The sequence below is a fragment of the Poecilia formosa genome, unplaced genomic scaffold, assembly GCF_000485575.1.
Source record: "Poecilia formosa unplaced genomic scaffold, Poecilia_formosa-5.1.2 Scaffold350, whole genome shotgun sequence".
Taxonomy (NCBI): Eukaryota; Metazoa; Chordata; class Actinopteri; order Cyprinodontiformes; family Poeciliidae; genus Poecilia; species Poecilia formosa.
Window position 1 is genome coordinate 71,658 of NW_006800289.1, and position 23,128 is coordinate 94,785.

The 23,128-nt window shown below is 39.4% G+C and overlaps 3 protein-coding genes across 3 annotated transcripts in view; 1 reads left to right on the forward strand and 2 right to left on the reverse strand.

Moving 5' to 3' along the window:
• gucy2ca (guanylate cyclase 2Ca) overlaps positions 1 to 125 on the reverse strand; it is a 20,037-nt gene extending 19,912 nt beyond the window's left edge. Inside the window, exon 1 of the mRNA XM_016661920.1 lies at positions 37 to 125. The gene's annotated coding sequence lies outside the window, so the exon portion shown is untranslated. The remainder of the gene's footprint in view (positions 1 to 36) is intronic.
• A 7-nt stretch (positions 126 to 132) lies between these two features.
• pmm1 (phosphomannomutase 1) lies at positions 133 to 11,913 on the forward strand. Its single transcript, XM_007574330.2, has 8 exons — positions 133 to 511; positions 1,163 to 1,280; positions 3,778 to 3,854; positions 3,997 to 4,088; positions 4,212 to 4,311; positions 5,524 to 5,599; positions 8,070 to 8,185; positions 10,036 to 11,913. Exons 1-8 carry the CDS (start codon positions 428 to 430, stop codon positions 10,231 to 10,233), a joined length of 861 nt encoding a protein of 286 aa, XP_007574392.1. The 5' UTR covers positions 133 to 427; the 3' UTR covers positions 10,234 to 11,913.
• A 359-nt stretch (positions 11,914 to 12,272) lies between these two features.
• The window catches only part of csdc2b (cold shock domain containing C2, RNA binding b), a 16,835-nt gene continuing 5,979 nt past the window's right edge, over positions 12,273 to 23,128 (reverse strand). Inside the window, exons 2-4 of the mRNA XM_007574331.2 lie at positions 16,483 to 16,791; positions 15,232 to 15,354; positions 12,273 to 14,160 (exon numbers count right to left, since the gene is read on the reverse strand). Coding sequence (XP_007574393.1) covers positions 13,998 to 14,160; positions 15,232 to 15,354; positions 16,483 to 16,664 — 468 coding nt within the window. The 5' untranslated portion in view covers positions 16,665 to 16,791 and the 3' untranslated portion in view covers positions 12,273 to 13,997. The remainder of the gene's footprint in view (positions 14,161 to 15,231; positions 15,355 to 16,482; positions 16,792 to 23,128) is intronic.

A 23,128-nucleotide genomic window follows, 5' to 3' on the forward strand; every position in this document is an offset into this window, starting at 1 on the left:
TAATATAATATCCTTTCTCCTTTGTTGTTTGTTTACTTTCTCACTTGAACTCATCCTTGCAGGTGAAAGGTCAGCCGCCTGTTGCCCCGCCCACTCTCTACGTCACTGCCAGGCTGTGAATGGGCTCCGGTGTGGTACAGCGCAGCGGAGGAAACAGCACGTACTGCACGCTGAAGTGGAAACCTCGCTGTCACCCTGAGCCAAACCGACCCGAACCAGAACCGAAGGACCGGGACGCCGCTTCCAGCTCGGACAGGACGACAAATATCGACCTTAAGCTTCCAGTTTGAGTCTGTCTTTCAGAGTACTTCTGGACACCAGCATGTAGTTTCTCCTCACGTGAAATTATACGAGAAGCTCGAGACTGAACCTCCCACTTATAACTTATATCTTTAGAGAAGAAAACAGCGGGGCGAGCCGCCCAGAAATGGAGACTTTAAACGGCTTTTCCTCACAGCGAAACATCCTGTGTCTGTTTGACGTGGACGGCACACTGACACCGCCGAGAGAAGTAAGCTCCCATCCATCCAACAAGCATCCTATTGTTGGTGTTTGCCTGTCAATAGAAGCGTCTTTCTTTCTTCTTACAGCAGCAGCAGCAGCAGCAGCAGCTCCATCCTCCTCTGCTGCTGCTCTCTCTCCGGCTGCATCCTTTGCCTCCCACTCTGAGGAGAGCACACTGTGTCCTCACGGCATCACGTCCTCATTCATACAGTCTGAAGACGTTTTTATGCTGCTTCCTCCAGAGTTAACACGGCGCATCGAGCTGCTTAAAATTGTATATTGTCACTTCACGCAACTCTTGTTTATTCGACTCTTCCATTGGCTTGCTGTTAATATTCTTGGTTTCCATTGAAAAATAATGCATGTGTGCAGATTTAGTAATAATAAAGTGCTGGTTGTTGCGTTGGGGCTTATCTAGAGCGATTGCTTAATGTGTTTGTGTGTCTGCACAGTTCACACCTCCAACAGTCACAACATGAAACTTTACAGTCATGTTATCACAATGTTATGATACTTCAATGACTAAGATTTAGTTGTTGTTTTTTTTTTTGCTCTCAGCAGTGTACACTCCGAAAGGAACATCTGTTATCAGATAATAGATGTTGCTGGCGAATAAAAATAAAAAACACTAAAAAGTACATGTTTTTGTAATCTGCAGAAAATCGACCCGAAGCTGGACGAGTTCTTCCAGAGTCTGCGGAGGAAAGTGAAGATCGGCATCGTGGGAGGGTCGGACTACCCGAAGATAGCCGAGCAGCTCGGGGAAGGAGACGACGGTGAGCAGGCCGCTTCCTGTTCCAACCGCGTTTTGTTCTTGTAGGTTTCAGCACATCAACTCGAGCCTCCTGCTGCAAACTCTGTGAAACTGGGAGTCAGTCTGAGGAGAGGAGTTAGGAGAACAGAGAAAGAAAACGACCTGAAACCCAGAGAAACAGAGATAAATCAATTAGATCAGATCCTCTTTTTTATATATATATATTCACTTACAGCACACAGTTATTTATGCTATTTGTTGTGAAAGACTTCAACAACTTGTGTCATTATTACTGTAGCTAAATGAATTACAGATACCAGAATTATGTTAAAAATGTCATTGTCAATGTTATATGATGTTATTATTCAAAGTAGTTGCTTTCAGCCATTAGAAATTAATTCGTAATCGTAATAACTGATATAGCACAGTAATTACAGTCTGAAGTCCAAAAAAGCAACGCACTCAGCAAACAAGATTCTCAAAATATTTTATGTGGCCGACAGATTGCACAATTTATGATTGCAGCTCTTATTTAGTACTTCTTCCGATAATAATAATAAGAATAATACATTTGATTTGAAGCTGTCTTTTTAAAGCACTCAAAGTCATCGAACAAGAAATAGAAACAATAAAATAAAAACTATAAAACTATGAAAGGCATATGTCAATATATCAATGCGCAATTTAAGAAAGAAACAACATGAAGCAGAATAAGCAAGTTTTAATAAATTAATTTTAACAAGTCATATATTATTTTAGGTGTCCATACTGAAAATAAGCAGACAACAGACACAATGCTGGTATATTTAGAAATCAGAGATGTTAGCAGCACGTTAAACACGGCTAAAATTTACCGAACATCTTCAAAAAGCCTTTTGAAACATAAAAAGAGCTTTACTGATAGATTTTATACATTTTAACGCCTGTTGCTTCTTAATAAGAATGTGCAATATAAAAAAAAACCCAGATGTACATATAGTAATTTAGTTAATAAAAGTGTTTTTGTTCCAGTTGACCTGGATTTTCATGATGATTTAGATTTTCGATGGCTGAAATCGGGAATCAGTAAAACTGGGAATCGTTTCGTCGCCACAAACAACACAGAAAGAAAGACGATCAGTGTGGAAGATCAATGATTTAAGTGATAAAAAAAAAAAAAAGTGATCTCAACATCAGTTCAACATTTTAACTGCTTGGTGTTTCCGTTCTTGATGTGGGCGAGCAACTTTTCCGCTCCCCTCACTATCCTCTGCAGGACCTGCTCGTCTGATTCATTAGCTTCCATCCTGAAATGCAGTGCAGCAACACACCCAGCCACACTTAAATCAGTTCTCATGCGGTCGTCCATCTGACCCCCTCATGCTTCGGTTTCCCAACTCGTGACTCCTGAAGCTGTTTCCAAAACACACCGTCACGCTGAGCAGGGAACACGTAGCTGCACCGACAGCTGATAGCTTGTCTGTCTGTAAATATTAGTCTACAGCTGGAATGCAGACGCTTTGTGCCAAGTTAGAACACAATGTGGCTTCACGTCCAAGTGTGTTAAAGGTGAGGCTGTTCTTGGCGCCCATTTGCAGCTGGTGGTGTCTCTACCCACAAAAAACACCAAGGTGGCGCATTTAGGTGCATATTTAAAATGCTAAAAGCTAAAATAATCAGTGCAACAGTTCATTTTCTTTACACTTTTGAGTGTGTTTGGTGTCCAGCTGTTGTTTATGCGCAGTCACCGCCAAAGAGTCGTGTGCATGTAGAGCAAACAGTGAGGAGGTTTGATGTTTTGCAGGCTCTACCTGGTAAACAGGTTGTCTTAGAGGCGACATGTGTTGGTCCAAAGCCAGCAAATCTTACTTTGTTTTCTTATTACCTTTTCTTGGCTGTTTGACATTTCCTCTTCAACCCAGAGAAGATGAAAGTGTGATGACAAGTTCATCGTTTCTCATTCCCACATAACATGAACTCTTTCCTCTTTGCTTTACTCTCTCTGAGTACTTTTCAGTTGAAGTTTTAATCTTGAAATATTCTGCAAATTTTGCACTCAGTACCACTGGCATACGACTCCAGGAACAGGCTTTAAGTGGTTCTGGAAGTTTTCCAGGGGATTTTATACTATTATTATCTCCACTGTTTCCCTTCTTCTTAATGAACATTTTTATTAAATATATTTTTAAATTGCTGCTTGGAGCCTAGATGAATAAATAACTGTCTTAATCTGTTTTCCAACAGCATTTGCTTTTACTGTTTAGCAGTAATCTTCTGATTTCAGATTCTTTTTTTTTCTTTTAGGTTACAGCGATAAAATCAGTTTCTAAAGTAAATCAAACCGTTGATAACTCAGATGAAAGGAAGAAGAGATTTTAGACTGACTAAAACTCTTCCAGCCTTTTTATATGCAGTATAATCTGATAACAGCGTAAAATGCTACTTCATTTTCTTATTCTTACTGTTCTCAATTTAAAAACAAGAACTCTTTGAGTTATGACGATCACATTTAGCCTCGTTTTGTGTGTTTTCTCTTTCAGTGATTCACAAGTTTGACTATGTGTTTGCTGAGAACGGGACAGTTCAATATAAAGACGGGAAACTGCTCTCAAAGCACGTAAGAGAGTTCATATTTTCTGTGAGAACAAAGCCGGAAATCCCCAGTTTATTATGCTGGAAAGCATTTTTCTCTTTAATAATAATGGTAATTTAGTACGATTATATTAAAGCCATATTAAATGCGTTTTTTGCTCCTGCAGGCGATCCAGAACCATCTGGGAGAGGAGCTGCTGCAGGATCTGATCAACTTCTGCCTGCGGTACATGGGGCTCATTAAGCTGCCAAAGAAAAGGTTCGTTCGCCAGGTTTCTTTATTTCAAGTGAATGTTTTTATTCCTTTACACTTTCGTGACAGAAGACTGAGAGATGGATCAGAATTAAAAGCATTGAATCACACGTCGTTTTCTTCCCGCAGGGGAACGTTTATCGAGTTCAGGAACGGGATGATTAACATTTCGCCCATCGGTCGCAGCTGCACCCTGGAGGAGAGGATCGAATTTTCAGAAATAGACAAGGTAAACACTGTTCGCCTGGAAAAGTTACGAAATCGCCTCTGCTGTGCAAAAGAAGAGGATGATTCAATCTGAAGGCAGACAGGATGGAGCAAAGCAGACATTTGTTTTTTACCAAAAGGACCTCTTTGTTTCTCTTTTTAAGTCGTTAAACAGACAAAGAAAGGTCAATCATTGACCCGTCAACACAACCTAACAGATTGGTTGACAGAGTCTGGCTAAATAAAGGAACTAAGTATCAGCAGAGGAGAAGTTTAGCAGGAAGATTATATTCTGTAATCTTCCTCTATTTTCAGAAAGAGAAAGACATTTAGTTACATTTAAATTAGTTTGGCATGTTTTCGACGTGTTTCACCTCAAAAATTGGGTATTTTAGCTACGTGCAAAAAAAAAACCCAGAGGAAGAACTCGTCACTAACTAGGTTAATTAGGTAAAAATGAGTCTAAAACGAGCTTCCCAGAGAGGTCGAGTCCCTTCAGGCGGCGCTCCGTTAAAAACAGAAACGCTCCGGTGGGAGAAACAGGCCTCTTATGTCAGGGATCGCAGCTCAATAATGTCGCCACGAAGAAACGGTAAACCTTTAGCATCGCATAAAATTATAAACACTTTTTAAGATGGGTAAAGTGCCGACTGAGTGCGATCAGTGGCCTCTCTCAGGTAGAAAACTTGTCATTATGAGCTGGATGAATCTGAATCTGAAAAGTAATTAAGCCAAACTGGGTTTAATTAAAACAAATATGGATTCCTACTTAAATAAATTACTCTCTACTGAAGACCATTAGATTGTGGCTAAAACCTGAAAATGTTTTAATCCACTGGCAGATTATTTAACTTCACTTTCATCAATGTTTATGAATTATTAAGCTCGTATATCGTGGTGTGAAGTTAGTGTAGGTCAGTTTTGTTTTATTTCAAATAAAATAAAACAAAACTAGTTTTGCACTAGAAACTATTTGTACTAGTTTCTAGTGCAAATAGTTTCTATTTGCACTAGAAACTAGGCCAAAATGCTTGGTTAGATTTTGTGTTTTTGCAGTGAACTCAGAATAAACAACACAAGGGAACAGATTTTATTTACTGATTAGGTCACTTTGGAAGCTTTTTAAGTGGTATCAGAGTAAATGAGGTTAATAACAAAAGCAAGCCACCGTTTCTGTCTTTTTTTTTTTTTTTTTTTTCAGCCCAAAGTCTTTAACCTGTTTCTTGTTTCTCAGAGGGAGAAGATCCGGGAGAAGTTTGTTGCTGCCCTGAAAAAGGAGTTTGCTGGAAAGGGGCTCCGCTTCACCAAAGGTGAGAGAATCGAACGAGGCGAATCCTGTTCCCGTCGCCTCGGATCCCTCTCTGCATCCGTGCAGGAAGGCAGGCAAAAGGGAAAACAGAACATCTTGTCTCTGGCGACACTCTGTCAGGAAGAAAGGCAAACTTAATTGCGTCTGTTTATGATGGTTCGGCTCGGTGCCAAACCACTTTTACAGCATTTCTGTCTGTTTGTTGCTTCTTATCTATTGATAAAAAAACAAGAGACCGCCCTCCACCCCTCCGCCCCTCTGCTGGCCCACCTTTGGTTCATGCTGAACCTTTGTGCTGGTTAACTATTAGACACACACGCTGTTCCTTCGCTCTGTTGACGACACACCGCAGCAGAAGGTACTAGATGTTTGCCTGGTGACGCGTTAGGGCCGCTCTTGCTTCACACCAACAAGAACCGGCCCGTTCGGTTTCCTCGAGAGCCCACCTGCTGAATGTTGGGGCTCCTGGGGTGTGAAATCAGAGGGGAACGCCGGAACCTGAATCTTTACGCTGTTGACTCTAACGCAGTAAAAACAGCTTGGCGGGTCCAGAAGGTTTATTTGTTTGCTTTTCCTTACAGTTCATCTGCGCCCTCATCAGCTGATAGGAGCTGCAGGTGTTACATAACCCGACGCTGCCCAGTCTGCACCTAGACAGACGAGCTAATCAGTGTTTCCAGGCATCAGCTTCCTCCTCTGGAGGGATTCTACATTAAGTAATTCAGTTCAGCCAACAATCTGAGCTTTCGGTGTTTCTTAAAACATGCAGGCTCAAAGTTAAGCTGGAGCTCTGAGTTGTTTGTCTTCTGGGCGTGAAGGTGTTTGTGTCAGAGCCGTAATGAGGGTGTGAGAGGACAGAGCCTCCTAATTGGCCGATTTCTGGAGGCAAGACGTGGAAAAGTCGCTTAGGTTGGAGAGAACAATGTGTGCCGAAGGTCGTCAGGCAGATTTCTCTCTGTTTTGTTTTGCTCTGCCCTCATCTCACAGCCCAGGGTCATGTGAGTTGAAGCTCAGCAGAGACGGATCATTTCAGACTATTATGGTTTTAATTACAGGAAATGTTCTGCAGTCTTGGTGAAAACAAAAAAAAAAAAAAAATTATAACCTAGTGATGTTTTGTGTCTTCATCCGATTTTCTCTCAGGCAACAAGTTCTCCTGCTTCTGTCGATGGGTTGAAGTTTAAGTTTTATTTTCCTTTGTTAAATTATTTACTGGTTTAAACTGGATGTGATTAAAGTGATGATTCTCTTTCTCTATGTCAGTAATATATTTTAATAAATGTAACTCTTGAAAGGAGGGCTGCAATACTAATCAACAACTGTATATATGGTGATAAACACTTGATTAATATCAATAAATACAATATTCAATATATGGAATAGTCACTGAACTCCAATCCAGAACCGCACAGCATTCTGGGAAATGAGGAAAGGCTTTATCTGCTCAACCTTTCACACAACCAACTAATCAAATAACTCATTGCTCTCTGGTTGCCTAGCAACTCACTCACTCTTTGGTTACCTAGCAACAACCTGTTGAGTAACTTACGCAGCAGCAGTTTCAGGTTTTGCCACCGTGCTAGAAAGTATTCACACCAGACGCACAGAGGAGAAACTCAGGTAATGAGTAAGTAAATAAAATCAGCAAGTTAGTCTAAAAAGTATTCATTGATTTAAAGTTAAAGTTTAAATCAAACAGCTTTGCCTGTTTGACCAACAGGCAAAGCTGAAGCATCAGTGGAAACTAAAAAAAAAAACAAAAAAAAAACAGCTGGTCAGTTTACAGTCCTGGTTGATTGAAAACTACTTTAAATCTAAATTATTAAATTTAAATTTAAATTAGTTTAAATCTTACATTTATTCTAATTGTTATGAATAGTTTTGGCCCAATTGTATATTAAAATACATTATGCAAATGTACTTGTATATTAAAGGAAGTTCAAACATTGTTTTCCTTTTTTGTCTTATTCTGTTGAGCTGGATGTTTGATGCTGCTCCACCATTTCTGACTCCAAGTTTTATGACTGCAGACGTTTTATGACAATTAATATCAGCCTTTATTCTTATTTTACTGCACGCTAATTCATAACAAGTTTCAATTCAATTTATAATCTACTGAAATGAAATATTGTTACATAAGGCCAATAAATAATATCTACCAGCAGGAGGTCTCATGGACTTATGGGGTCAAAATCGTCCAATTGGACCAAACTGGGATCAGAACCACAATCAATTGAAAAAGAGTTTAATATGAAAGGTTTCAGAAAATATTTTATGATTCAATTCAATTTATCTGTAAGAGTTTTGCTCTTATTAAACATATTTAACTACAAATAAATGTATATGCAGCAGTTTTGAGAAATTCAATTGGAATAAATATTTCCATATTAATTTTGGGTTTGGATTGTCCTGGAGCCATTGACGTCGTTATGATAACGTTGACAGGTGTGTCGCTGCTCGTCTCGTTTCAGGTGGGCTCATCAGTTTCGATGTTTTCCCTGAGGGCTGGGACAAGCGGCTGTGCTTAGACCTGCTGGAGAACGAAGGCCTGGACGCCATCTACTTCTTTGGCAACGAAACCTCAGAAGTAAGAACATTTCCTTTACCGACGTCAACATAAAACGTTGGCGTTTACGACCAGCAGGAGGGCAAAATGAGAGGAGTGACCCTCTGTCACCAAACTTGAACCAATAAATAAAATCCCAGGACGGTTGCTGAACTTCCAGTCTAACATTAGCACGCCTCCTCACTCTTATGTGCAAATGAAACTTAAAGTAAAAGCTGCCCCTCTGTCTGATGAATGTATCGCTCTGGTTTGAACACCATAAAATTTACGACCAGTGTCTCAGCTGCTCTCTGTGCACCACTCCCAGGATATATACGAGCGCAGAGCCGGTCACATGGCACTGCAGCAGCAAAGAGTTTCTTTTTCATCATTGTAAAATGTGAAAAACACTTAAAATGTCTTGGGAAAAACCCAAATTAAACCAACAAGAACACGTCACTCCGGCCAATAATACAGATTTTTCACAGTGTGGACCTGAGAAATCTGACTGATACTCAGCTTAGTGGGGGAAGCACACAAGGAGTTTTGTCAAACTTTCAAAGCACAAATTTGAAAGTTTGACTCGTTAATGTGACTCTCCAAAGTTCATTATTTGTTACCTTGGAAACTTACGTAAACCTTCCTCCACCTTTAATTTGCACGAATAGCTGCAAGTTTTTACTTTACGTGGTTTGTTGCCCAATCTTTGCTTCAGATCGACTGGCCTGTGACAGCCTGAAGTCCTGCCGTTTTTAAAGCAGCTCCTGGGTTTAGCTGAAGGCTCATTCATGTCAGACTGCTGAACGAATGCAGCAGCATTTGAGCAATCTGACCTCAGTGTCTCCTGAGAGGTCATGGGTCACATTTCTGTTGGTGTTATTCCAATAAATGGAAGAAAAATTTGGTCAATTATTCACTTTTTGTCACTTTACCCATTTCACCAGGATTTAGTCTGACAGATAAAAGAAGAACATACATGATTTATGTGTTGTGTTTTATTTTAGGGTATCAGTGTAAATTAGGCTGCAGCAAAATAGAAAAAAAAAAACACACACACAAAAAAAATCTAAATTATTTGTCCTTTTCTTTTTATGTCTAAGTTATGCACTATGTTATGTGAAAATATTCCACAAAATCAAGATGAGAAAGTTTAAAGTATGATGTGTTTTCCAGGCATATAGTGCCAGTTATAAAACTGCTGCATATATCAAACATGGCTTAAAATAAATTTGACTTTGTAATTTAAGGCCTTGAAATTGGGTCTCTGTCTCTTTAAGAAATTCCTGCTCTTTCTGAAACTCCACCTTCAGGAAGTCATCACAACATGGCTCCTCTATTATTAACCCTTTAACAACGTTTTTACCAGCGTTCCTCTGAAAAGTAGCTGCTATAATGAGCTCAGCTGATGCTCAGCTCCTCCAGATGTTTGCTAATTGCTGCTGGCTAGTCTGAAGGAGCTGAATGGGGAAGAAACTGCAGCTCTGGGGAGGAGCTGTGTGTTGAAGGCGGTGCTACGTCCCTGAAGGCGTTTTGTACAGCTGAACAGTTGCCATGGAGATTAAAGGATTTCTCAAACAGACATGAAAGAATCAAGGAAACTCTGCAGGGAATATGATGTAAAGCTCAAAAAGGTTAATTTTACATAACACTGTCCCTTTAAGAACAATTAAAACATTTTGAGAGTCGTGTAAACAAAGAGCTTCTCTTTGTTTGTCACTGTGATCTCATGAGAGGATGAACATGCTGAGGGGTAAAAACCTCAGACTCAGAGAATAAAGCCTTCATTTGTTCTGGGATGTCTGACCTGGTGGTTGGTTTTCGTCATGAGAAGGAAACCCAACCACATGAACTCAGATGTGATGCGATTATGATGACGCCACTCCTGTTTCCAGGGAGGAAACGACTACGAAATCTTCAACGACCCGAGGACGATCGGCTTCACCGTCTACTCACCCGAGAACACGGTTCGGCTCTGCCGCGAACTTTTCTTCGACTCGTCGCCGCGCCTCATCGCCATACCTTCGGCCAAAACCCCCCCAGAACTGGACAGCAGCAGGAACATCGAGTGCAGGCTTCTAATGAACTGCTGAGTGGCACCGCTACCGACGTCTCCTTGTTGATAATGTTAGTTTAATATATGAATGAAAGGCAGGAGGAGGGTTTTTATTTAAAGGCAGCAGATATTGAAGTGAGCATTGTTGTTTTAAGTACTGTGCCAAAAACTACATTTGACTGCTGGGATGAGAAGCATGTAACCTTGAAATGAACCCAAAATGAACAGGGATGTTTATCTTCCAGACGACTTTGGGTATGAAGCGATATTTTTGCACTAATGAGAGATAATAGTTATCGACAAACTCACCGCAGTACGAGAGCGGGACGGAGGAGACTGCAACGTGATTTCTCTTTGGTTTTTGGTTATTAACTTCTTCAAAACAAGGATCTTTCTACATTTAAAGTTTAGGATGTACCAAAGGGACACGACATTCCAGCTGCTTTAATTTTTAAACTGGATCCGTTTTAATATGTTAACCGTTTAACTATCTGGTGTCAAATATTTACATCCACTTCTCAAGGGTCCTGAAGTGAATATGAATTCCTTTAAATGCATTTGAGGGAACAATCAGCAGATTTAAAAGGGAAGATTTAGGTTGTTTTTTTTAATCAGAGTTCTGTTGAGTGGTTGTGAACAGTCAATATCTTAACATACGAAATGTCATTTTTACGTATTGGTGTGTTAATTTGATTTCAGTGGCCATCCAAAGTTATTCCAAGTTTGACTAGACGTTAGCAAAAAAATTGTTTAGGAGCTATCTACAGCATGTAAGATGATTACTGCTCATAGACTCTCAATAGAACCACCTCTCAGCTTTCACCTTTTAAAAATACCGTCCAAATTGTGTTCAGTAAGTCCTTTTGTATCTCAGCTGCATGTTGCATCATAGGGTCCTGTTTTTATTTTAATCTTTTTAATGGTTTTGAGTCTTTCATTAACAAAGCTGAAGGCTGGAAACGTTCCAGAGACACATTTATACAAATGTCAAAAAATATATCATTTCTGTACCTGTTTTCTGTTTGCATACATTTGCCTGAATAACTTAAATAGATTTGAAAATGTTGATAGACGCTAAAACAATTTTAGAAGACCATTTGAACACATTATAAACTCCTGATTAGGGAATTATCTGATGACATAAGCAGTGTTTCATGACTTTTGCACAGTCTGGATGTTTGGAAATGAAAGTGGGAATTCATCTCAACCAGTGAATTGAGCTGCTGTGACCGTGTCACTATGTCAGCTTCCAAGGCAAAAAAAAAAAGTTTGATCAGTCTTTATCTGCACTTAATTATTTTCATAAAAAGTGTGCGAGACCTCGAGATGTTTTCTGATTGGTTGACCTTGCTGCAGATAAAATGTCCGTCGGAGTAAAGTCTCCAAATTTCTGAGCTTGAGAGCATTTTATGACATGTATGCTCGTTTTCCACCACTGTTTTAAGTGATTTTAACCAGATTTTGAATGTACATAGCTAATGTTTTATGGTCTGGGAACAAACAAACACTCATAAAAAATATAAATAAATAAATAAATAAAAATCTGACCATACACACTCCTTCAAGCTGAAGGGCTTCAGTGGACTTTAAATACAAAGCTGACAGTCGCCTTATAACGCTTCTGTGGAAGTAACTGGAAGATCGAGCATGTTGGTTTTTCAAGCACTCGTGGAGAAAAACAAACTATTTAACGTAATAAATCTCTTTTTAAAACCTTGCTGCCTCTTGGTGTTTACTTTTTGAACTTTCAGGTTTTCTCCTTTATTTCGGTGGCCAAACCAACCATGTAATTCAGCTTCCAACCACTAGATGTCACCTTTTCCCTCTAATAACTTTTTAAAGGGTTTGCTCGTAGCTACAGCTTATCTTCATGCTTTATTGCTCCTGTTTTAGTTCAGATTCTCATAATAGCAAAAAAGAACATTCTTGTCGCTTGCATATGTCGATTATTTTAATGTTTTCTTTAACATTTAATTCTTATTTTGAGTTGTAGAAAGAGTTAAACACAACATCGCATCAGCAGCTCTGGTGTACCACACTTGAATTTGTTCAGACTCCGAATAAACACACCTTCAGTTCAAATCATAAATCACACTTTAATGTTTTTTCAAGGCTCAGTTGAAGTGATAAAAGCACCTTTTCAGGCAAAGACACGGACACACGTGACGGCGGGAAACTTGCAGTAGTAGAAAATGAGGTGCAGTGTCCCATTTAACCTGGGTAGCTACGATATGCTGAGATCCTTTAACACATGACACGGTGAGGCAGGCCACCACGTTTCCCCAAACACACGATTTTCACTCACTGGCAGTAAAACCCACAGCTGTGATGATATATCTGATGCAAACTGGCAGGTCGAGTAGCTTTCATACTCAGCAAAATGCAAAGCGTGTCATAATCTGACGACAAAATATATTAATTCATACACAAATATCCACGCAGAGAGAACAATGAAGTAGATCTACTTTTATGGGAATGTGTGCAGTTTCTATTTGAACTAGTGGCGGCTTTTTATATGGACAATATGGCTCTCTGCCCTTGCCGCCACTCCATCAGGGGGCAGCCCAGGTACTCAAAAACAAATAAATTAATAAAAATATCGTTGACATTTCTGCTGCTAAATAGTTTTCTGTTGCTTACTTGGTTGTCCCATTTGCATTGTGAAATGTAAAAGAAAAACATTACAATGACCTATTCTGCACTAAACTAAAGGACAATTACAACATCTTTTGACAGCTTGTTCAAAATCTAAAATATTTAGCTCAACCTGGATAAGTCATCACTGATCTGGGATTACTTGAGAATTTTTAAACTTTTACTTTATTTTCAAAAAGTCCTTTTTTCCTTCTCAAAAATATAGCTAAAAATGTCTTCTCTCTTAACATCTTGTTTCCTTTACTGTCCTTAACCTAATTTCAGATTCATATGTATATAAAGGAACCACCATTGACTTGGAAATGTTTCTTTAACTGTTTATAAAAAGCCAGTAGTTTGTCTGCTCAAGGTCAAATGACCCTTCCTGCGTCTGTCACATGATATTTTGTTGGGGTTTTTTTTATAATGATGATGTGAAACCAGGAAGGAGATATGAGACATCTCATCATGGGAGGAGATGTAAAAAGCCTCACAGCTTCCCTGGTACTCCAGGACTAACCATTCTTATTCCTGAATGTTGCCATCGCTTCCTTTTGCATCAGCTGTTCTCTGAGTTTAATATATCCATTTTAAATTTGTACATCTGACGTAGCAACAGTGCAGACTGGGTGGGATAAATCCCACGACAAACCCCTGCAGCAAACATGTGACTCTGGAAACTTTGATGCAGCAGAGAAACAGCTGCAAAGAGGGGAAGTAAAACTGAAAACACATCGTCTCCTCACACACACACACACACACATGCACACACACTGCAGTCTGCACCATGGACATGATTAATGTTCCCAGTATTTCTTTTTCTATTTTTTTTTAAACTAACTGTGAACAAACTAACCCAAAAACAAACAAAAAAACTCCTCGCACTTGTAAGTGTGGTTAATTTATGGTCCCCACTTCAATTTGAACATAAATAACACAAAGAGGATTTGTTGGAATAGCTTGAACAGAATCTATCACTTGCCTGCAACAGTAACTATTTCATTATCAGCTCTGACTGACAGAGTAGAGGAACATATATTTCTAAAAAGAGGTTGCTGTTTTTTTTGTTTGTTTTTTTTAAACGAAGCAAAAAGTCCAGGAGCACCGCCACCGTCCCCGCTGACACGAGCCGGAGGGTTGCCGTCCTCCGGCAGCGGGTCTCGGCGACTACGAGCTGATGATCTGTCCGGACCAGGTCTCGTGTTTCGTCCCCGGGTTGAGGTGGATGATCTTCACCTCCACTGCCTGCACCTTAATGTTCTTAGGGGGAACTCGGCACACCTTGTACGTGACCTCGTCTCCCTCGACGGGGACGTACTCGCCCTCGATGCTGCAACGCAGACAAACAGAGGCGGGGAAGGCCGTTTTCCTTTAAAACGCACTTTTAGAGCTTAAAAAAAACAACAACATTGCGTTTGTTTATTTTTAAACTAAATGAACTGGGAAGTCTGATTTATTTTAATTTTTTTAGATCCAAGTCAAGAAAATCAAATAGAAAAGCTCCTGAAGTTCTTTTTTTTTTAGCTGAGAGGTCAAAGGTCTCAGCAAAGGTCTCCCCTATAAACATTGGGAAAATTGCAGGAACAAACACTGAATTTGCACCTATGATGTTTTTTAAGCTCAATAAAAACCCATAGTACTGTCTTAACACTGCTAAATCTCTTTGTGTGGGTTTACACTGCAAAAACACAAAATATTTTTTATCTAGTTTTTACTGCAAATATCTCAGTACACTTGAAATAAGACAAAACTAACTTACAAGTAATTTCTTTGCAGTATACAAGAGCTTGATTTAAGCCAAAAATCCCCTAGTGTGGATTTTAAAAAGTACTAGTTCTACTGTCAGATTATTTCACACACCATAACACTTTTCCCATGTTAATAGTGAAAAATTAGAGAAAGTTTAAAAAATAAACCACTGATGCTATGCTCATTAAACCAGTATAAAATCATAAGTTTCGAAACATCTTTCTTTTAGAGTTTAACACATAAAAAGCTTGTAGTCAGCTGGTACTGGCTTTAGGTTTTTAGCTCCACAACAATTAGTAGCTGTTTAATCATTTGGGTGTGATGTCACTTCCAGATCCAGGTTCCAAATTAAATGCAGCTTTTCACCATGTGTCTTACAAAACATCGTTTACTAAAATTACAGAAGCAAATCAACTTTAGCCCTTAAAATAAGATGCTTCGACTCAGCAAAATGAGCAACTCAGTGATTTTAGGAAAGCGAGACGACAAAGTGCAGAGTGTACACGATTTGCTGTGCCTGTTCTAACATTAGATGCTCTTCTTGGCATAAAGAGAAAGGTTATTTCCAGAGCTGGCGCTGCAGGTGGGGCGGTACCTGCAATTTAGCTAACGCAGCGCGTCTGTTTGCCGTTGGCCGCTGTTTCTAACTTACTCTGAGATGTGAACAAAGATGTCTTCTCCGCCATGCAACGGCTGGATGAAGCCGTGGCCTTGTGATCTGGAGAAGTTCTTGCATGTGCCCTTGAAAACTGGACCCGAGTGAGCGCGGACCGTACTGCGGACAAAGGGATGACATTAAATCACAGAGAGAAGCATGAAATTAGTTAGGATAAGTTACTTATTCAGTATTATTGAAGAACAGAGCTTCACAGAGCACAATCCTCCCAGTCTCCCCCCAGTGTATTAAAAGCCTGGCGGGCCACCAGGCTTCAGTTGTGCCCTCACCAGGTTTAGCATTGCTTATTTATTCACAGGGTTTTTTTATGTTTACATAGACTCTGATACTCTGTATCAACTACATTTTAATTGATTTGATAGAAATATATAATTTATGATGCTGTTCCAACAGATTTTTTTGAATGTAAAACACTTTGTAACTCTTAAATAGGTGCTATATACAAAAAGTATTACTATAACTCCATAACTTTCAAATACTTGAATACTGTTTACATTGAAAAATACCCTAAAATAATACAACTTGTATGATTTGGGCATTTTATATAAAGTAAAATGTCTGCAAAACACACATTCATTAAAAAAAAGGAAAGAAACCATTTTGGATCACCCCTTAAAAACTTGTGGCCCAGGGTTACTGCCCCTTTAAGCCTGCTCCAAAGTCTGGGCCTGGTGCCGGACCCAATGTGTTTTTCTCCAACAGGTTTCCTGTTATGTCAACACAGAATCCCATCTGTTCTCATTGCCAGAAATATTATTAATAATGGAGGGAAACCCCTTCTAAATCAGCGAAAGTTCAAAGTTTTGCTTTCCTGGAGGGTAAACCAGGAAAAAAAAATTAAACAGTGACCTTTAACCTGCTGTGAAAGTTACTGGGATACTGTGCCACAAGAGGAAATGAGACAGTTTAGCTCATGCTAGTAATGTAAAATATACGAGCGCACAGTGGAATAAAAGTTTTTACAAAGCTTTATTTAATAGAAAATCCTTCTAATTAATAAGTTTTGTACCAAAAATTATTCACCTCCAAACGCAACGAGGCTTTTCAATAGATTTTTTTTTTATTACAAAGACTGTTGCCATTTTTTTTCTAGATAGCTAAAGAGACGAGTCAAGCTACAGCTAACGCTACTTTGCCTTAAGCTAACCTGCAGCGTTCGGCCACTATTAGGTGGGGGTTTGTTAGTAAACTGCATGAAGGAGGAAAACGTCAACTTCTCTAACGTACGCTGAGTAGGTGCGGTTTCGTTTGGTCGGCAGCGGGCTGGGCAGGTCGCGGGGAAGCGGGGGCTCCCTCCCTTCATGCCACACCCTGTTCCCCTCCCGCGGGAACGGGAAGGAGAGAGTGAGCGGGGCGTTGGGGGAGCGCAGGGGCGTTCCGGAGGGAGACGTGATGCTGGGGTCTGCCATGTCAGACTAGATGAAGGGATGAAGGGCTGAGGAAGACGATGTGGTCACCCTGGTCTGTCCTCTGTGAGTGAGACGCCCACCTTGCCGTGGGTCAGCGCCGCCGATTGAGCTCCGTCAACAAGACTTACTGTCAGGAGGAGGAAAGGCAAATCAGAAAAGACATTAAGGGGCTGTGATGCAGGGGCAGTCCAAGCCTTTTTGGGGCCGAAAGCAGATTTTCATTTGGGCCTCCTGTACCTTCCAACTAGTGACATGTAGTGAGGTTCATAGCTGGTGAGGGACTGACTTAATTATAATCATATTTACAAATATAGAGCTCCTGCATGTTATTGTTCACATGGAAATGTCGCACATCCGGAAATGTCGCTCATGAGCGCCCCCTGCCATGAGGCAAGAGAACTGCCTCACCTCAAGTCTGTTCTCTGCCGTTTATGATCGCTCCTCAGCACACGAAACATGTTATACACACAGTTGGTGACAATAAAAATAACCTGTACATTATAAGCAAAATTATGAAAAATCAGTTCATATATTACATGTTTTTTATTTTATTGGTACGTACAGACAGGATGAGACCGCACATCACTGTTGTGAATATTTCTAAAAGTCATCACTTGACTGCATCCAACATATTCAAGCACATGAAAAATTATCACATATTGTCACTTGACACAATTTTTACTTCAACTAGCATCAGTTAAGCCAGTTAGTAAAAAGCCTCTTTTCAGTTACATATTTTATTATAATTGTTGTGCTCCCTTTATGGATAGTGTTAGTTCTTTAAGGTACAGCCACCACAAGATTTCAGGTCCAAACTTTCTTTAATAGAGCTTAGAGTGGTCTACAAGAAATACAGAAGACAATTTTTAAAAAGCTATTATTTTTACTCGCTCTAAACAGTTATTTCTAAGTTGTCCAGCCGATGGTAGCAAGAGACCACAAATAAACCACAAACCACATTATCATAATATTAACTCTTTAAATTGTCATATATATGTATTTAAGTTGCACAGACATACAAATCCTGCTTAAATACTAACGAAACTTACTTTTATTCATTTACATTTATCTTTCTCACATGCTGTTTTTATTTTAATTATGTAAAGCACTTTGAAATGCCTTGCTGCTGAAATGTGCTATACAAATAAAATTTGATTGATTGGTTGATTACACGCTGCCGGTCTCCAGCGATTACTTCGTCAACTTTCCGCTCATCTAACACTGAAGATGTGCTCTTACAACAACAACAACGGCTATTGGCAGCTTGAAATTACAACGAACCAATCACAACAAACATTACTCAGACGACTTCCTGAGCTCTTAAATTGAGTTATTATAACACAGTTATATTAGTCCATTTTCAACAAATATAAAACAAAAGATTTTTGTCGAAAAAACATAACAATTTCCTTGATAGATGAATCCTGCACCCAAACTACAGCAAGAGAACCGAGGCATAAAAAATAAATGAATAAAAAAAAGCCAAGGGCAAGACATAAAAGGTACAATAAACATACTGAAATAAAATTACACATTTTCTGTTAAACTATCTGTTGATAGTTTTCTCTCCGACAACAGTGAACTCAGCTTAAAAAAAAGGTTATTTAAATGCGCTTCTCTCGGAGTTCTACATAAAAATTCTTGAAAATAAAACAATTTCTCCGAAAAAACCCCCCAAACAGATAGACTGAAACAGAAAGGGGGGTATGTCACAACGCACACGAATAAGAAATATACCGTTCTTCAAAATAAGAGCATAAAATTCTAACCACCATACAACTCTCATCCATTTATAGAATCCCGTTCATTAATGTCAATTTAGTAGCATAACTTATTTTATCATTCAATTTTAAATAGTCATAGTAGCCTAGGCTAGCTACGCTGACAACATGCTAGCTAACGTCAAAACGACAAGGTAATGGTTTGTAACTATGGCAACAAGTGACAGTTAAAAGCTCGCTGACTTTTTCTGCAGTCAGGTTGCGCGCGCATCCGTTGTGTTAGTAAAAAATTCCATAAGATAAGGGTTTGCTCAGGAATAAATGAAGTATTTGAGTGAACCAAAATATTACAACTAGATGTTACCTGACTTAATATCTGTGTTTAACTGTCATTTGGGAAAGCCCAAATGAGTCAGGTGTTCTAAACCTGGACCAGCTGGCAGCAGGCAAGCGGAGCTGGGTGTTAATGCAGCGGGAGCAGACATCTCCGAAAACGTCGAAGCAATATTGCAATTAGGTGATGCACTGATGAACCGAGCAGAAATGTGAGATTTATACATCTACATTCTCGCCTACAAACATTGTATAAATCGTGTCACGGTTGCTAAGCAACATAACGCCGAGGTGGAGGCTAGGCAGCTAGCTGAAGGCTACAGCTTCTCTGCAATGCTCTTTGCCTTCGCAGGAACCCTCTTCCGTAGACCGGGTCGTTTTTCAAGCCCATAAAAGAATAAGCTTGAAAGGATGCAGACCCTGAACTCGGACACAAAGCTCTAGTGGTCTGGAATACTTGTTTTTATGTATATTTTTTGCATGTCTTTTTTGTTTGCGTCCTTTCTTTGTTGCATTTGTTTTTCTCGTGTTTGCTGTGCATTTGCACCTGTCGACCACCGTAGTATTTTAACGATTGTGTATTTTAGTTCTGCTTGTGTCCATATGGTTATATGTATTTGTTATAAGTTGCATTGTCATCACTGTTATGTGTAGACGGTTATGGGGTTCCCCTTTCTGACTCTGCTGACTTCCACTCACATGTGATGAACCTGTCATGTGGGCGGGGGATCAGGGGAGCGGGAGGACCAGGACCGATGCTGAGCTGACAGAACACCAGAAGAGCGGAGAGTTCAGTGTGTTAGCAGTGAAGCTATTCAGTTGAGTGTAACGGTTTGTTAGAGGCGCGAGCTGCAGCCTAAGGAATAGCAACTCGCTTTGATTTCTAATAAACCCTGTTGAGGGTACCACATCTGCAGTGTGTTGGCGTCATTACAGTATTTACTTGCAGTACTACACCACTTTAAAAGGTACAGGATTGAAAAGGTAAATGTATCTACAGACGCCAGCTTTTCTTTAAACTGTTTTTTGGAAAGAACTGTAAAAAAAAAAAAAAAGCTGGCGTTTGTAGCTACCAGTATTTTTTTTTTTTTTTTGTTCTTTAAGAAAAACGTAGATTAACGTTCTTTCAAAAGATCGGTAAACTGGCATCTACAGAAGCCAGTCTTTTACCGTTCTTTCAAGAAACGGTAAACTACTGTCAGGATTAATTACGGTACAGCTACTGTGTATTTACAGTAAACTTCTGGCACCTATAGCTGCCAGTATGTTACTGTAAATTTACAGGATTATTTCTTAGAGTGTAGAGAATTGACTTAGCAGTTCACAGTTAGATTTTCAACCTTGTTTGGTGTACTTTTCTTTTGGAGATTTACATCAAACTTAACGAGAAATCTGTACTGAGTTTTAGACAAGTGATTTATCTTAGAACCAGACACAAACAAAGGTCACAATGCAGTCCGACCAGCCTAGAATCGAAGAGGCTTCATTCAACGACATCGAAAGGGAATTACAGATCCCCGAGAAACCCAAGCGCAAGAAGAAGAAGGTGTCGTTTGCAGTCTGGTTGGAGCAGCAGACAAAGAAGTCTGCTGAAAATATCGGACAGCAGGACAAAAATGAAAATGAATCAGTCGCCAAAGCACCAAGCAATTCAGCTGAAGGAACTGGAACAGAAGGCATTACCGAAGTTTCCGAAAAACCATCAATCTCCGGTCAGCAGGAAAAAATCGATATGGTAGAGAAGTCCTCTAAGTCTTGTTCTGACAAAACAGATCAAAAAGGGGAGAAATGGACAACAAAAACTAAGCGGATCAAAAGGAAGCCACTGATATGGAAATCTTTCCCCGAGCCAGACGCTTCCATAGATTTAACGTTTTTTACAGAAAGTGACATCGCTAACGGTCCTCTGTCGGAAAAACAAAGTCATCATTCTGCTTTGCCCAGCAGTGGAAAGAGGACATTTTGGAAAGTGCTCCCCAACTCAGAACCTCGGATAGATTTAAGTTTTATTGCTGAGAATTTAACCGAGGTTCCTGATAGTCAGACAGAAGAAAATATTCAAGGAGAGGGTTTAAGTAAAAATCAGAATTTACCCCAGTCTTCTGAAAACAAAAGTGAAGCAACGTGCACATGTCTTGAAAAATTTAAGGAGACTGAAATGGAATACATCAAAATGCAGAAATCTTTAATGAGACAACTTGATGACATGTTTGGTACAAATCGTCAACTTAGTGCTAAACTTAGACACCAGAAAGATTTAATAAGGAAAAGAGTCTCAGAAAGAAACCAAAGGAAGAACTCAATGGTTTCTGTTAAAGTTCAGACGGATTCACAAGAACGCCCACAGCAGAAAACCGTCCATTATCGATCTGTTTCGGTACAAACGAGATGGACAAAGAAGAAACCAGCCATCGGTTACAATCAGACCGTCGAACGATTTCGACGCAAACGGAAATCGATGTGCTGGAAACCTTGAAACCAGTCAGTCGAACGATTTCAACTCAGACGGAGATCGATGTGCTGGAAACCAGCTATAGATTAGAACCAGTCCATCTAACAGCTGAATTGGAAACAGTCTGTAAAGAAGATTCTGAACCAAACAGTGAAGTACAAAAAGTTTCAGTACTCATCTTTCATCTCTGAAAGATGAGAGTCATGGAAAAGAAACAGAGATCGCTACATTACAGCAGATCAGTGAGGAAGAAGCTGTTTCTGTAAACCAACCAGATGGGGACCAGCAAGACAAGAAAAAACCATCGAGGAAAGCTAAATGGAGGATCAAAAGAAAGGCAGCAATTAAAGCTGCCTCTGAATTGAAAAACGTCAACAAGAACAACATTTCAGGAAAAAACAGTGAAGAAGCTTCTGTACCAGATGTGGATGAGACAATCGCAGTCAAAAATAACATTCATATGACTGAAGCAATGATTTATAGCCCCAAAAATATCTCAGAAGAGCCAATGATCTCTGACAGCCAAAAGAATGGGGATCATGAATTGAAAAAAATATCAAAGAAAATTAAGAATAAAAACAAGAGAAAGGCAGCACTGAAAGCTCTCTCTGAATGGGAAACAGCCAAAAATGACAACGTTTGTGTAGAAAACATTGAAGAGGAAGTTTCAGAGCTGGCAACTGAAGATGAAATCCCTGAAATAGAGCGGGGATCTATGGGGATCAGCAGGATGATAAAAATACTGAGACATCAATACCTGATTCAGAAACAAAACCAGAGATCATCGAGAAAGTTTCTGAACAAATACAGACCAAACTTTGCTCTATTTCAGAAGACGTCACAGGTGAGGTTCCAGTAGGTACCACAGAAGGGGAGAGCGGCCTGATGGAAGAACAAAGGACACCCCCTCCACGGATGAAGGTTACATCAAAGAAAGATGAGATCCAAACGATACCCCAGGAATCAGAACCTGAAGCAGCTGAAGAGTCAGCAGAACAAAAGAATATGTCGGAACAAGAAGAGAGTCCCAGGAAGAGGATCTCACTGAGGAGGAGAATTAAAAATGCTTTAACGCAAACATCTCGGCGCCAATTCAAAGATGGACATTAAGAACTATCAGCGCAGACATCAACAGTAAATTAGATTTAAAAGGGGGGTGGGGCCACATGTATTTTGGGTGATTGGTGGGAATTGGAAAAAGAGCTGCTGTTATTGCTAATTGGACATTTTAATATTAAAAGACAGAACTTCTCTATGGTAATGTCTCCCCGTGTAGGTGTGGGTTCACTCCGGGTGCGTCGGCTTCCCAACATTCAACATGTTCATCCTTTGTAAAATTTGTATTTGTAATTATAAACATAAAATAACACAACCACATTTATTAATTAAATGTAAAGGGATATTTAGGAAAACAATTTGAACAACGTGGGAAAAAAATAGCATTTTAGAAGTCTAACCTATACTGCACAATGGGAAATGTCTCCCCCTGTAGGTGTGGGTTCACTCCGGGTGCGTCGGCTTCCCAACATTCAACATGTTCATCCTTTGTAAAATTTGTATTTGTAATTATAAACATAAAATAACACAACCACATTTATTAATTAAATGTAAAGGGATATTTAGGAAAACAATTTGAACAACGTGGGAAAAAAAATAGAATTTAGAAGTCTAACCTATACAAATTGGGGGGAAAAAATTCAAAAACTATCTTTCTGGGCAAGATATATATATGACGTATCTCTCTATATAGAGAGAGATATCTAAATCTATATATCTGTCTCTCTCTATAAATATATATAAATCTATATATAGATACATGTATATATCTACATAGCGATATCAATATATCTACCTCTCTCTAGCATATATATTTATAGAGAGAAGTAGGTATATAGATACATAGATGTAGATATGTAGACATGTTTATATCTATATAAGTATCAGTCGACTGATATCTA